The 14769-nt window shown below is 39.5% G+C and overlaps 1 protein-coding gene across 1 annotated transcript in view; it reads right to left on the bottom strand.

Moving 5' to 3' along the window:
* Positions 1 to 14769, bottom strand: part of THEGL (theg spermatid protein like) — a 124995-nt gene that overhangs the window by 59550 nt on the left and 50676 nt on the right. The window contains exons 4-5 of the mRNA XM_007946234.1: positions 8936 to 9064; positions 7014 to 7151 (exon numbers count right to left, since the gene is read on the bottom strand). Coding sequence (XP_007944425.1) covers positions 7014 to 7151; positions 8936 to 9064 — 267 coding nt within the window. The remainder of the gene's footprint in view (positions 1 to 7013; positions 7152 to 8935; positions 9065 to 14769) is intronic.

The following is a 14769-nucleotide window of genomic DNA, read 5'->3' as shown; positions in this document are numbered from 1 at the left end:
ATTTTCACGCAAATTCTTCTGCTAGTTGGGGTTTAGTCCACTTCTATATCCTTCCCTTCAAGGCTCAGGGTCCAAGATTATCTTCTGTCTGTGTTAATTGGTTTCCCTTTTCTTTGTTGAAGAGGGTCTGTGCAGTCTTTCTGCCTAGACTGCCATCTTGCCGGAACTCTCCTGTTCATCTATTTCAGAAGTGACATATGATCAAGAACCAATGATATTGAAAGAAGAAGTTGAAGCTGCACTAAAGGAATTGGCAAAAAACAAGCCTCCAGGAATTGATGTAATATGCACTGAGATGTTTTAACAAATGGAAGCCACGCTTGAGGCACTTACTCATCCATGCCAAGAAATTTGGAAGACAGTCACCTGGCCAACTGACTGAAAGAGATCTATAATTGTACCCATCCCAGAGAAAGGTAATCTCATAGAATGTGGAAATTATTGAACTATATGATTAATTTTTTATGATTAATGGGAACTCTGGTGGTGTAGTGCCTATGGCATTTGACTCCTAAGCAGAAGGCTGGCAGTTCAAACCCACCAACCACTCCTCAGAAGGCAGATTGGGCAATCTACTTCTGTAGAAATAACCACCTAGGAAACCCAAGGAGGGGTCATTATGAGTCAAATTGACTCAATGGCAGTGAGTTTGGGTTTTTTTGGTTATATGATTAATATCACACACAAGTAAAATTTTTCTGAAGATAACTCAAAAACAGTTATAGCAGTATATTGACAGAGAACTTCCAGAAATGCAAGGTGGATTCAGAAGAGGACAAGAAATGAGGGATATCATTCCTACTTCCGTAGTGATACTGCCTCGGAAACCCAAGGAGGGGTCGCTATGAGTCGGGGCCGACTCGACGGCAAATAACAACAACAACAACAATTGCTGATGTAAGATGGATCTTGGCTGAAAGCAAAGTATACCGGAAAGAGGTTTACTTGTGTTTTATTGACTATGCAAAAGCATTTGGCTGTGTGGATCTTAACAAATTATAGATAACACAGAGAAGAATGGGATTTTTGGAACACTTAATTGTGCTCATGAGGAACCTGTACATAGACCAGGAGGCTGTTGTTCGAGCAGAACAGTGGGATGTTGCATGGTTTAAAATCAAGAAGGGAGTGTGTCAGGGTTGTATCCCATCACCATCTGTATGTTGAGCATATAATCCAAGAAGCTGGACTATATGAAGAAGAATGTGGCATCAGGATTGGAGGAGGACTAATTAACAACTTGCAATATGCAGATGACACATCCTTGCTTGCTGCAAGTGAAGACAATTTGAAGCACTTACTGATGAAGACTACAGTCTGCAATATGAATTACACCTCAACAGAAAGAAAACAAAAATCCTCACATTTGGACCAATAAGCAGCATCATGATAATTGGAGAGAAGATTGAAGTTGTCAAAGATTCCATATTACTTGGATCCACAATCAACACGAATGGAAGCAGCAGTCAAGAAATCAGACAACATATTGCTCTGGGCAAATCTGCTGCAAAAGACCTCTTTCAAGTGCTGAAGAGCAAATATGTCTCTTTGAAGATTAAGGTGCTCCTGACCCAAGCCATGGTATTTTCAATAGCCTCCTATGCATGTGGGGGCTCTGGTAGCACAGTGCCTAAGGCACTTGACTGCTAACCAAAAGGTTGGTGGTTCAAACCCACCAGCCACTCCTCAGAAGGAAGATGGGGCAATTTACTTCCATAGCGATACTGCCTCAGAAACCCAAGGAAGGGTTGCTATGAGTCGGGTCCGACTCGATGGCACATAACAACAATAACATGTGCATGTGAGAGCTGGTCAACGAATAAGAGAGATCAAAGAAGAATTGATGCTTCTGAGTTGAGGTATTGGGGAAGAATACTGAAAGTACCACGGGCTGCCAGAAGAACAAACAAATCTGCCCTGGAAGAAGCACAGCTGGAATGCTCCTTGGAAGCAAGAATGGCTAGACTTTGTCTCACCTACTTTGGTCATTTTGTCAGAAGGAACCAGTCCTTGCTGAAGGATATCATGCTTGGTAGAGTGAAGGGTCAGTGAAAAAGGGGAAGACCCTCAACTAGATGGATTGCCACAGTGGCTGCCAAGATGGACTCAGACACAGCAGGGATTGTGAGGCTGGTGCAGGACCAGGCAGGTGTTTTGTTTTGTTGTACACAGGGTCGCTATGAGTCAGAGCCAACTCAATGGCACCTAACAACAACAACAAATAAACAATCCAAATGTCTTCCTATGCATAAATGGATTAAAAAAAATAAACTGTGGTACAGCCAATGGAATGCTCTTCAGAAATTAAAGAAATTATTCTGCATGATTCCCTTTATAAAACATTCTCTTCATAACACAATCATCTGATTTTTGTGTTTTTTTTTTTTTTGTTGTTGTTGTTAGACTAATTGCTAAGGTTTTCCTAGACACATCCTTTGAATGTAAACGTTATTTGACCTAGAGCTATTGCATTTTAGAACTCTCTAATTCTATAAACCCAAGGAGCGGTTGCTATGAGTTGGATCTGACTCGATGGCAGTGATTTTTTTTTTTTTTTTTTAATTCTACAAAACTAATTGGAATGTTTGGAATGTCATATAAACTTTGCACAGTGTTTGTAAGTAACCAGTGATACACAGCTGTCAAGAACTGAATATTTTTAAGTTTCTGCATGGTTAGGGATTTCTGAGAAAATTTTATTGGACCCTGAGTCAACAGATACGTCTTAGAAATTAAAGGGTAATTAGATACCTCCCTGAAGGTATGTATGTTTATATTTCAAGGGGAGATCCAAAATCCAAATCCATTGCCATCAAGTCGATTCCCACTCATGGTGACCCTTTAGGACAGAGTAGAACTGCCCCATAGGGTTCCAAGGTGGAAGCAGACTGCCTCATCTTTCTCCCTTTTGGTTAGCAGTCGAATGCTTTAACTATGCCACCAGAGTTTAGAAAGGGAAGGAGAAGGGTTCCAGATTCTTTGGCACCTAACAACCAGATTCTTAGTCTTTGGAATGTAAAGAAATGTCCCCAATGGGGAGATAAGCAGTTTTCTCTCCTTCTCCTAGGAGAGGATGGAAGATAAAGGTTCCCCTCCTATGTAAGCTCCCAGATTCTTATTTTGGGGTTCCTTGCCTACAATGCAGACTCTGGCACATGCAGGATAATACCTGGCTCTCATATTCCCTGAAAGGTGAAACTGCAGTGTGGGGAAACTGGCATAGTTATTGCTATAACCAAGTAATAAATAATTTTTCCCTGACCCAGAAACTTCTACTTTCAAAACAGTATGAATAAATATAGATATTAAAAACTTATCCATAGCATTTATATTGATATATAGATGGTCCAAGATATTGACATGGAAACTTGCCTGAAAGGGTAGCTTGTGTTAGAACCATAGTAATATGGTATGGGATTGTCCTGCTTTCCATTCACATTATTGAAGGTATTATTTGAAGGAATAGAATTTTAATGTCCTTATATTTTCCTGTCATTACAATGGAGTAACCCTCATAGCCCCCCTGTTCTCCTCTTACCCATCCCTCTCTACTCAAGAAGAATTACTTTATCTGATTGGGAGAAGCATGAAAATCTCATTCCCATTGATCCATATTCCCCTGAAGTCAGCCTTTTCTCTCCTTTGGAGCCTCCTGCCCTCAAAATACACAAATTCTTCCCTCTGCTCCAGCTAACAAATGGTAGGTAAACTCATTGGGGCAAGATTTGAACACCCTATTGCTGGATGTCAATCAAATTCAGGGAAAAAGTATTAGAAAGAACAGTATGATCACAGGTTCAAGCTGCATTCTCCAGGCCAGCTCCAACAGCAACACTGTTCCTATTTTAATCACTAACTGATTTCTCTGAGTAATAACTAGCTTTAAGTCCTCTGCTATGATCTTCTAAAATCAAATGAAAGGTTTCTCAGTAGAGAGAAATACCAACTCTTGTCATTTGTGCACAGTTACAGACATAGGCATGCTGAACTTTTTTTTTTTTTAATTTTACCTATAGGTAAAAAAGAAAATCATACAGAATACATTTCCAAACAAGAGCTATAGTCAAAAATAAATAAATAGGGGCACAGATAAGCTAATGTAGATGTCACAAAGTCCAAGTTCATGTATTACATTCATTGGAAAGTGCTTTATATCTTCAGTGTCTTCACTAAACACTTACTTGCTTTTTTCCTCCACACAAAGCTTAGTTACCTATTTCTAATGCACCAAGAAAAACCCATTTCCATGGAGTCAATTCTGACTCATATAGCATCCCTATAGGACAGAATAGAACTGTCCCATAGGGATTCCAAGGCTGTAAATCTTTATGGATGCAGACTGCCTCATTTTTCTCCTGTGGAGTGGCTGGTAGGTTTGAACTGCTGCTCTTTTGGTAAGCAGCCAAATGCTTTAACCACTGTGCCACCAGATCTCCTTTCCAATGCACTTCAGACTTAAAAACAAAACAAACAAAAAAGCTAATTAGAGACTGTTAAATATGAGAAGGCAATATCTCATAATTTAAAAGCATACAGGGAGGACTGTGCTTCACACTTAAACACCTCCTGAGAGGTTTTCTGTATTAAATGTTATATAATAGTTGATATTCATAATAAAGATCTTGGCCCAGTGACAAAATGTTACATGTACTTTCAGTAGCAGAATAGGCTTTTTAGTAAAGCCGGAAAATATATACTTTTAAACATACAAAATGAATTTAGCACTCAAACAGGTTTCACGTATATGAAATGTCAAACACAAGTCTCTCAAAATGTGGTGACAGATAAATGAATTATTCCTCTATTTATAAAAAACAGATACATGATTACCAAATTAATATGTATGTTTTAACCAAATGAGCAGATTTTGTTGAGTAAATTGATAGACAAATAAACAAATGAAGAAATTGTATAGGAGGAATTGGGCCTCCTTTCACGGGTTTTTGAGACAGAAGACTCAAGTCCTCCAGCCCAATCTATCTCTGAATGCAGGAATTTTTCCTAAAATTCATGGGAAGTCATTGACCCTGCCTCTGCTTAAACACTTTCAGAGATTGGCGGGGGGGGGGACGGGGCTCACTTTTCAGGTAATTTTTTTCCATTACTGGATAGCTGGTCAGGAAGATTTTTTTACTCTTAGTTGACATCTACTACCCTATAAATTACTTGTTCTACTTCTAGTCCTAGGATCAACATAAAGCAATTTTACTTCTACCTCCCCTCCATCTTTCACATGTCAACCCTTTAATTTAAAATTTAAAAAAAAAAAAAAAAAAAAAGCTTTTTATGGTGATTTGAGTGAAAGTTTGCACAGTAACTTGGTTTTCCATTCAACTGTTTACACACATTTTGTTTCATGACATTGAATGCAGCCCTATAATGTAACAGCACTCTTCCCTTTCCTCTCATGTTTACTGTTTCCATTTGTCCTTTCACATCCATTTCTGCCTTCTGAGCTTTATCCTTGGGCAAGTGCTTCCATTTTGATCTTGTATAGTCGATTGATCCTAAGAAGTGCATACCTCCCTGGTGTTACTGTTTACCCCATAAGCCTGTCTACTGTTTGGTTGAAAGTTAAGCCATAAGGGTGAGTTCAGTTCTAGGCCTGAAGAGTGACTAACAACACCATAGTCTCAAGCGTTCTACCATCTCTTTCAGACCAATAAGCCTGGTCTTTTTTCTTCTTTTGACTTTTGTTCCATACTTTTCTCCCATGCTGTCCAGGACTTTCTATTATGATCCCTTTCAGAGCTGTCAGCAGTGGTAGCCAGGTACTATCTAGTTCTTCTTTTCTCAGGTTGTGGAAGTTGAAGTTCACATGGTCCACTATTCCCCTGGATTAATTGTTTCCATGCATCTTTGATTTTCTTCATTCTTCTTTGTCCCAGACGGGGAGAGACCAATAGTTGTACCTTAGATGGCTACTCATAAGCTTTTAAGTCTCTACTTGCTACTTACCAAATGAGGATGTAGCACACTGTCTTTGTGGACTGTGTTATGCCAACTAGAGAAGCCAACTCTTTAAATATCTGAACACAGCTGTTACAGCTTCCTTTGTCCCTTTTCTAAGTGAAATATGTCATTTTCTTAATGATTTGTCTTACAGCATCATTTTCAGAAGCCTCAACATCTCATTCACTTCTTTCTGAATACTCTTAAATTTATTATCTATTTCTTAAAGAACAACATCCATTAACTGGATACAACACTCCTAACGTGTTGTGGCTAACAGAGCATACAGTGGAGCTATCACATCTCAACAGTGAATTTACTTTTCCACCAAACACATCACAATGTCAATTCATGTACAGAAGGTATCACCTAAGCTTTCTTTTTAAAGACAAGGAGGAACTCCGCACTCAAAGCAAAGAAAGAGCATCTGCAAAGTCACACAGGCATAAGAGAACAACATCAAGTTCTAAAAGTTGCAAAAACTTGTGATGCTCACTTGTCTATTTCCTTTTTTTCATTTTTGAACAGTTTACAGTGGCTTGGGTGAAAGTTTACAGAGCAAATTAGATTTCCATTCAATAATTCATATACTTTTGCTGTTGTTGTTGTTGTTTTTACATTGGTTGCAATCCCTTCAATGTAACAACACTCCTCTCACTCCCTTCCTGTGTTCCTGTTTCACTCCTCCTTCTTTTCTGCCCCTTCCTGTCTTCTAAGCTTTGTTTTGGGGCAAACGTTGCCCTTTTGGTTTTGCATGGTCGATTGAACTGAGGAGTATGTTCCTCCCTGGTGTATTTATTCACTTTGTTGGTTTGTCTATTGTTTGGCTGTAAGTTGATCTGCAGATTTCCTTCTAATTGGCTGCAACTGTAAGGTTCAGTGTGAATTTTAGCTTCACCACAATTTGAGTCAAATCTAATTATTGATGACGATCTTCTAATTACTTGCAATTACTGCAATTATTTCTTAACTGATGTTTTGAAACATAAATTGACTTTTAGCTCATAAAATTGCACACACTTAAAAAAGAACAACAATACTGTGACATTTAGATGCCCTACCTATTTCTTAGATCGTCATCTTCATGTCTCTTGGGCTGTGCCAGCTGGTGGATCCTTTTGGAGGGTTGGCTAAATAGTACAGGAGAAGGGATCTCCCAGATAACAGACTCTCTACCACAGCTGTAGTAATATAGAGACCTGCAAATTGTAGAAGATTGAAGAGGTAAGTAAAACAAGCATGATTTCTAATTATTATAGTGTCTTCCAACATTGATTACTAGCCTTAAGAAGCAGGTATGACAGTTTGCCTCTTTACTGCTAAGCTATTTTTCCTATGACAAGTGAATTACTTTAAAAATAGTTATAGCTGTTGAAAATAAGGAATCTGAGGACCAGTGTGACAGAGAGATTTAAGTTTCTGCAAACATCCTTTTTGTGACAAAGACATTTGTTAAGTGCAAACTAGCTCAGAATTTATCAAATGCAAAGAATATAACTGTAAGTACATTCTTTGCTTCCTAAGATATAACCTTTGGAATTCTCTGAATAATTGAGGTAACTTTTGCTTTTTTAACACAGCCATCCATCAAATTCTTACCTGGTTTCTATTCTCATATTCCAAGACCATCTCGAGAATAGATTTGATACATTGAACACTAATGATTAAAGACCAGACGAGTTGTAGGAGAGCATCATACATGAAGAAAGCAAAAAGCACAGATCCAAGTAGTGTTTCATTCTCTTGTACCTAGGGTTGCTATGAGTTGGAACCAACTCAATAGTACATAACAACAATAACAACTACATTTTTAGTTAATAGGATGAATTATACTGATACATTTTCTTGTATTAAAGAACTCTGAGTTTAGGGATAAATTCTACTTGGTTGTGGTGTGTAGATTATTCAATCAACATTGGGATTTTGTTAACTAAATTTTATTTAAGATAAATAGTAATATACTTCTTAATCACCCCTGTCCCTCAATCTTTCCTTAAACAAAATAAATTATACCATCAATGGAAAAGAAGTGATATTGACTATTTCAGATCTAGTGCTATGTCAGATTGCAGGTCCACTCAGTTACCACTCAGACTGCGGTTCTCTTTAATACTTTAGAGAGGTCTTTTGCAGATTTTCCCAATGCAATATGTTGAGTGTGGATTCATATAAAATGAAATCCTTGACAAATTCAATATTTTCTCTATCATGATGTTGCTTATTGGTCTGCAAAGGTTACAACCTTAAAAGCCCTATGGGGCATTTCTATACTGTCCTATAAGGTCGCTATGAGTTGGAATCCACAGCAATGGGTTGTTTCTTCATTTTGTTTTATTTTTTATTTTTCTGGTACTATCTATATGAGACCTAATTGACAACAGCAACTCAAAAGATTAGATGGGAAGCTTAGAGGGCAGTGAGTTTATGTTAATGGTGGAGGAATAATTATAATTCAGAAAAGGAGGGTGAAGGAGCTCTGGTGGCATTGTGGCTAAAGCACTTGGCTGATAGCCAGAAAAGGAAGGTAAGGATGGTTGCACAACTTAAAGAATGTAATCAATGTCACTGAACTGTACATGTAGATATTATTGAATTGGTATATGTTTTGCTGTATATATTTTTAACAATACAAAGAATATAAGATAAATTATTTTTAAAAAAGAATTAATGCCTTCTGAAGAATTCCTTGCAAGTTCCCTGAAGGGGTGTTTCCTTAACACTCTAACTTTTTTAAAAACCAGAACACCAATAAGTCAAAACATTATAGTAAGAGCTAGTACAAGTCTGCAATAGTTAAATATAAAATCTTACTCTGGAAATTTTTACTGTGGCCTCAGATTGAAAACAGATATAGAATCCCTAACCCTCAATAAAATTTGATGACAGATTGATCGAGTAATGGCTTTTAGATAAAAGTGTGGATCTCTGTGTTCATTTGTCCTAGGGACTCCTGATAAAGTAACCCAGTAACACAAATACTAACCTATTAGGTACGTATCGGTGGGACACTTTCTTGTGCTGGGCAAGGGACTCAAGTCTTTTGGTCAGCCGAGCCTTCAAAGCACTCTGGGAAATAGGGCGAATAGGATCTTGATTTCCCCAATACAGTTTTCTGTTAAAAATCAGAAAGATAAAATGGTAAGAAATTCATTGCTAATGAACATGTTAGAAATGGCTCTTGACTACTTCTATCCTAATTTTTCTTCCCTTCAAGAACTATCTCAGTCACAGAATTTTGAAGTTTTCAGACATAGCAGTGGATAAATCTTTTATGGAAGTTAAAATAAGAATAAAATCAGCATGTTTTATCTACTGTCTTAAAGTGTGGTGACCAAAACAGAACCTGTTAGAGAGAGTTCTGCTTCTGCCATCATGTAATGAACATTGTAATTTATCAGTAAGTCAGGCATAAAATGGGCATGCCAACTATATACAATGTGTCCCCATGCCTAGTGGTCAGAAAATAAAACAGTAACAGAATGGTATTAATAGCTATCATTTGTAGAATACTTAAACCAGCTATCATCAAGTTGACTCCAACTTATGGCAACCCCATGTGTGTCAGAGTAGAATTATTTTCCATAGGGTTTTCAATGGCTGATTTTTCAGAAGTCGATTGGCAGGCCTTTCTTCTGAGGCACCACTGGGTGGACTGGAACTTCGAACTTCAAACTTTTCAGTTAACAGCCAAGCATATTAACCATTTGCACCACCAAACACTGTGCTAAGTACTTCACCGACTCATTTCATCATCTCAACAGCCTTGTGAAACAGGTATGACTACTGTGCAGAGGGTGAAGAGAAGAGGAGAAATCAGTGCAGGATTACTCTGAAAAGGCTTCATGTAAGAAAGTAATAGGTGCAGAGTGACAGAGATGAGGAACATTCCATGATGGGGTCATGATGGGCATAAAAAAAAAAAATCACTGTCAAGTCGTATCCAGCTCATGGCAACCCCTCCTTGGGTTTCTGAGGCAGTATCTCTACAGAAGTAGATTGCCCAACCTTCCTTCTGAGGAGTGGCTGGTGGGTTTGAACCACCAGCCTTCTGGTTAGCAGTCAAATGCCTTAGGCACTATGCTACCAGGGCTCCTATGACGGGGCATGGGAATAGTCAAATCTTGAGCGAGGCATGTTGAAGGTGAAACATAAAGTCATGTTGAGAAGTGATTTAACTAACATTTCTGGAGTGGGTGGGAACAGCAGAAGAAGGCTTTGAAGGGCTGGTCAAGAAGTAGGAAATGGTAAGCTGATTTTCCTCACAATTGAATTTGCCAACTAATTGAGCCTATCCTTTTTGGAAGCCCCAATGTTCTGATTACCTAGTGCCATTTTGACAAGAATATACCACAAATGGGATGTCCTTAACAAACAGGAGTTTATTCTCTTACAATTTGGAGACTTTAAGACCAAGTTCAAAGTACCAGGCTCTAGGGGCTCAGTAAAAGCCCCTCAACCTTGGGCTTTAGCTCTGCCTCCAGCTCCAACCCACTGAAGCTAGAGGCTTTTCTTCACTCAGACAGCTGCTGGCTGTTGAGGCTGCCAAGCCCAAGGTTGACAAGTAAAAAGGCACAGGCCCAATATTACCAAATCACATGGCAGGCCATTAATTCAAGTCCACTGTAAGTCCCAAGGTTGGCAGATCATGGCAGTCTGCTGAACAATGACACGGCTACATACAGGGTTCAAGGTGCCATAAGCTAGAGACCATTCCCAAAGCTGCTTCTTATATATGGGAAGCAGACCACATACCCACAGCAGCTACTCAGCTGCTTGCAGAAGATCCCATCATGGAGTTGAAACCAGTCTCATCATGGGGAATACAATATCCAGCCGTCCAGCCACTCAACCAGGCCCAGCCAAGTTAACACACAAACGGAACTACCACACCCAATTTTATTTTGTTTTGAACTTTGTTTCTATTTTGGATATAATCTTTTCTTCTCTACTCTTTAAATATCAGCCAACATCATTATTAGAAAGTTAATTAATTAATATCACCACCCCTACATTCTACTGATTCTATTTTCTAAATATTTCTCAAATCTGTCCATTTCTCCTCATGCTATTGCTACTTCTCTTGTCCCAACCCCACCATCTCCACACTGCTGCCAGAATCTTTCTAAACACAAATCTAACCAAGACACCCCCTTGTTTAAGCTTAAGACATGTCAAAAGTTTCCACTGCCTTTAGAATAAAGACCAGACTTCTCACTGCGGTTTACAAGGCCCTCCACAATTTTGACAAAAAGTATCTGCCTCTCCAGCCTACACTTTATATTCTTCCATGGAAGTATCACGTCTTAATCTTCTGAAGACTTGCTCTTACATAGTTGCAAAAGGGACAAGAAGGCCACATGTTCTGACCTCCTCTAATCCCACAAGAGGAAGACAGAATCACCATCAATAGCCCAAGGCCTATTCTTGTAAGGCCAGACATGCTGCCTCCCTCCAGCCCTTTCTCCAACCGTTCTTCCCAAAGCACCCACCACCTCTCTCCTGGGTTCGATAATTCACTGTAGTAGCCACACAGAACTCACAGATTACGGGGTTTATTAGGGAAGCAACAGGCTACAACTCAAGTTCAGGAAGAACGCTCAGTCTCTCTCCCAGCCCACCATTCCTCAGCCAACAGTCTCTCACAGTCTCTCTCCCAGCAGTGCATGTCCCTTGGTGTCTCACTCAATGCATGTCTCTTGTGTCTCTTTCCTAGCAGCGTATGTCTCAGGAGCGCATGTCTCTTTCAGCAGCACGTCTTCCTCAACCAGCAGTCAGAGTGAGTTCTGCCTCTAGGAGGCCTCCTTTTGAGTTTGGCAGAGTGACCAAACCAACCAATCATAACAACAGAATTCTAAGCACCTGAGAGTGAGCTTCCCATAACATTGCATTGTGCCACGCCCAACAGAAATAACTCAGGTGGATAACATTTACAATCAGGAGCTCCTCAGTTGCTCATTCCACCAATGAGTTTACAATGACTTATGGCTAGAAAAGCCACACTAAGTAATTTACTACACTGCAATAGTGTAGTGCTATACACAACAGGCATTCAATAATGGTTTGGCAAATGAATGAACAAATGGTGAAAACTGGGTACTCTCCTGATGATGATGATGTGCAACAAAGATCAGAAAGGAAAAAATGACCACAGAGAGAATGCAGAGGTTTAGGAAACATTTGACAAGGGCTCTCTAAAGAAAAGAGTGGTGGGGTGTAATAAACATAGCTTGACCAGAGTAAATGATGCCACTAAGAAGCACACAAGAGAAAATTATATTTGTGCTAAAAAATATGATATATATATATATATATAATTTGGCAAGAACACCAATAATAACCAAAAATTGAACACATGGTCATATATGTAGGTGTATAGGCATACATGGGAGCTCTGGTAGCACAGTGCCTAAGGCATCTGACTGCTAACCAGAAGGTTGGTGGTTCAAACCCGCCAGCCACTCTGTAGAAGGAAGATGGAGCAATCTACTTTTCTGAAGATTTACTGCCTCAGAAACCCAATGGGGATAGCTCTAAGTCAGAATCAATTTGATAGCAGTGGGTTTGGCTTGGGTTTGTGTTAGGTATATATGTATATGGGTAGGTACAGATGAGTCCATATGTGTGCACAGATATGTACATGTACATGTGAATGCATAAATATGCACAGAGGACACAGTTACAGATACTTCTCAGACCAAACCAAAACACCTTGAGAGATTAGTTTTCTGGGTTTGAATGCTCGGAATCTTAGTCTCATGGGACAGCTCAGTCAACTGGCATAATATAATTCACAAAGTACATGTTCTATATCCTAGTGAGATAAGTAGTATCTGTGGTCTTAATGTGAGCAGCCATATAAGATAAAACTATTGGTCTCTACTCATCACGAGCAAAAGAGAGAGAAGAAACCAGTCTCAAAGAGGAACCTGATCTACAGGGCTAATAATGGCCTGTGCTGTGAATTACTTGGTATGGCTTTTCTAGCCATAGTCTCTGCGACTCCCACCAAATTACTGGGTGGAACTATGCAAATATAAGGGGATTGGATAGCTTGTGAGTAAGGTAAATAAAGTACATGGCACCCTTGGGGGGATGGGCCATGCAAATAAGGTATATGGAACTCTAATGTGGGGATTGGTTAGTTTTGTCATTTTGCTAGGCTTAAAATGAGCCCTCCTAGAGGCAGAAGGGGGAACTCACTGCCATTAAGAGAGAAGAACCAGAGTTGTAGTGCAGCACATCCTTGGACCTGAGATCCCTATGCTGGACCCCCTTGGCAGAGATGATCAACAGAGACAATGGCTGAGAAGACTGGCAGAAGAACCAAGAGATATGAGACAGAGCAATGGGCTTGCCAGCCCATGGAGCAAGAAAGCTGAGTGCCTTTGGGCAGATATCTTGCTGGCAGAGTGGTGTGCACCTTTGTGTACCTATCAGTAGAACTAAAAGACCTTTGTAACACTTGCCCAAGCAGGGCAGAGGCCAGGTCAAGAGGCCAAAGGCCAGGGAGGTATGCCTGAGGGCATAGCAGAGGGGAAACTGTCCTGATTGAAGAATTGTGTCCTGAGAGCATTCCTGAACCTGAATTGTAACCTGTTACTTCCCTAAGGAGCCCCATAATCATAAGTATTGTCTGTGAGTTCTGTGTAGCCAATGCCACGAATTATCGAACCCAGCAGAGAAGTAGTGAGTGCTAAGGGAGGGATGGTTAGCGGTTAGTGTCAGAGTTAGTAAAAAGGCTGGAGGGTAATGGCATGTCTAGCCTCATAGAGGAATAAGCCTTGGGCTGCTGATGGGAATTCTGTCTTCCTCTAGTGACGTTAGAGGAGGTCAGAAGATGCCACCCCATGTCCTTTTTGTACCTACATAAGTCACTGCCTCATCTACCCTGAGACAAGAACAAGATGGTACCTGACTACAACTACAAACAGTTCTCATCAGGGCCACATTAGATGAATCCTTACAGAATGAGAGAAAAATGTGGCCAGAACTCAAATTCTTAAAAATGTTCAGACTTACTGGACCAGTTAAGACTAGAGGACTCCCCAAGACTATCTCTCTAAGATACTCTTTAAATCTTGAACCAAAACTATCACCTAAGGTCATCTTTTAGCAAAATAACAGACTGGCACACAAAATAAAGTATATTACCCATGAGTACAGCATTCCACACCACTTATATGACATTAAAAGATCAACAGTTTGCTAAAGCAAATATGAAAAGATAAGGGAGCAGGGAAACCACAGCACTGGAAACAGAACAACCAGAACACAATTTTTAAAAATGTGGACACCTTGTGAAAAATATTAACTAATGCAATGGAACAATTTGTGTAGTGATTCTCAAATGGGAACCTAATAGGCTCTCTAAACTTTCACTGAAAAAAACACAATAAAATATTGTTTTTTTTTTTTAAAAAAAAAAAAAAAAGAAGAGAGTGGTAGGTAAGACGTGAGAGCATCATGTAATGGAAGTCAAGGATAGAGAGAATTTGAGATAAGAGGGTTTTAGTGGGTAGACTTGTACCCTGCATAAAGATATATTCAAGTCCTAGCCCCCATACCTGTGAATGATTTAGAAATAGAGTCTTTGCTAATGTAATCAAGTCAAGATGAAGTTATACTGAGTTAGAGTGGCTTTTCTTTACAACTTACACATGGCATATGCACCAGGGTTCCATCCTCCTCAGCATTTATTCAATTATAATAATAAATAATAATAATACATAATTCTTGTTGTTGTTACATGCTGTTGAGTCGGACTGACTCATAGCCACCCTTCCTTGGGTTTCCAAGGCAGTAACACTATGGAAGTAG

This window comes from Orycteropus afer, unplaced genomic scaffold (genome assembly GCF_000298275.1).
Source record: "Orycteropus afer afer isolate SDZICR_OR568_19922 unplaced genomic scaffold, OryAfe1.0 scaffold00153, whole genome shotgun sequence".
NCBI classification, from domain to species: domain Eukaryota; kingdom Metazoa; phylum Chordata; class Mammalia; order Tubulidentata; family Orycteropodidae; genus Orycteropus; species Orycteropus afer.
Note: the sequence above shows the minus strand (reverse complement) of the source record. Positions and strands in the feature narration are given on the sequence as shown.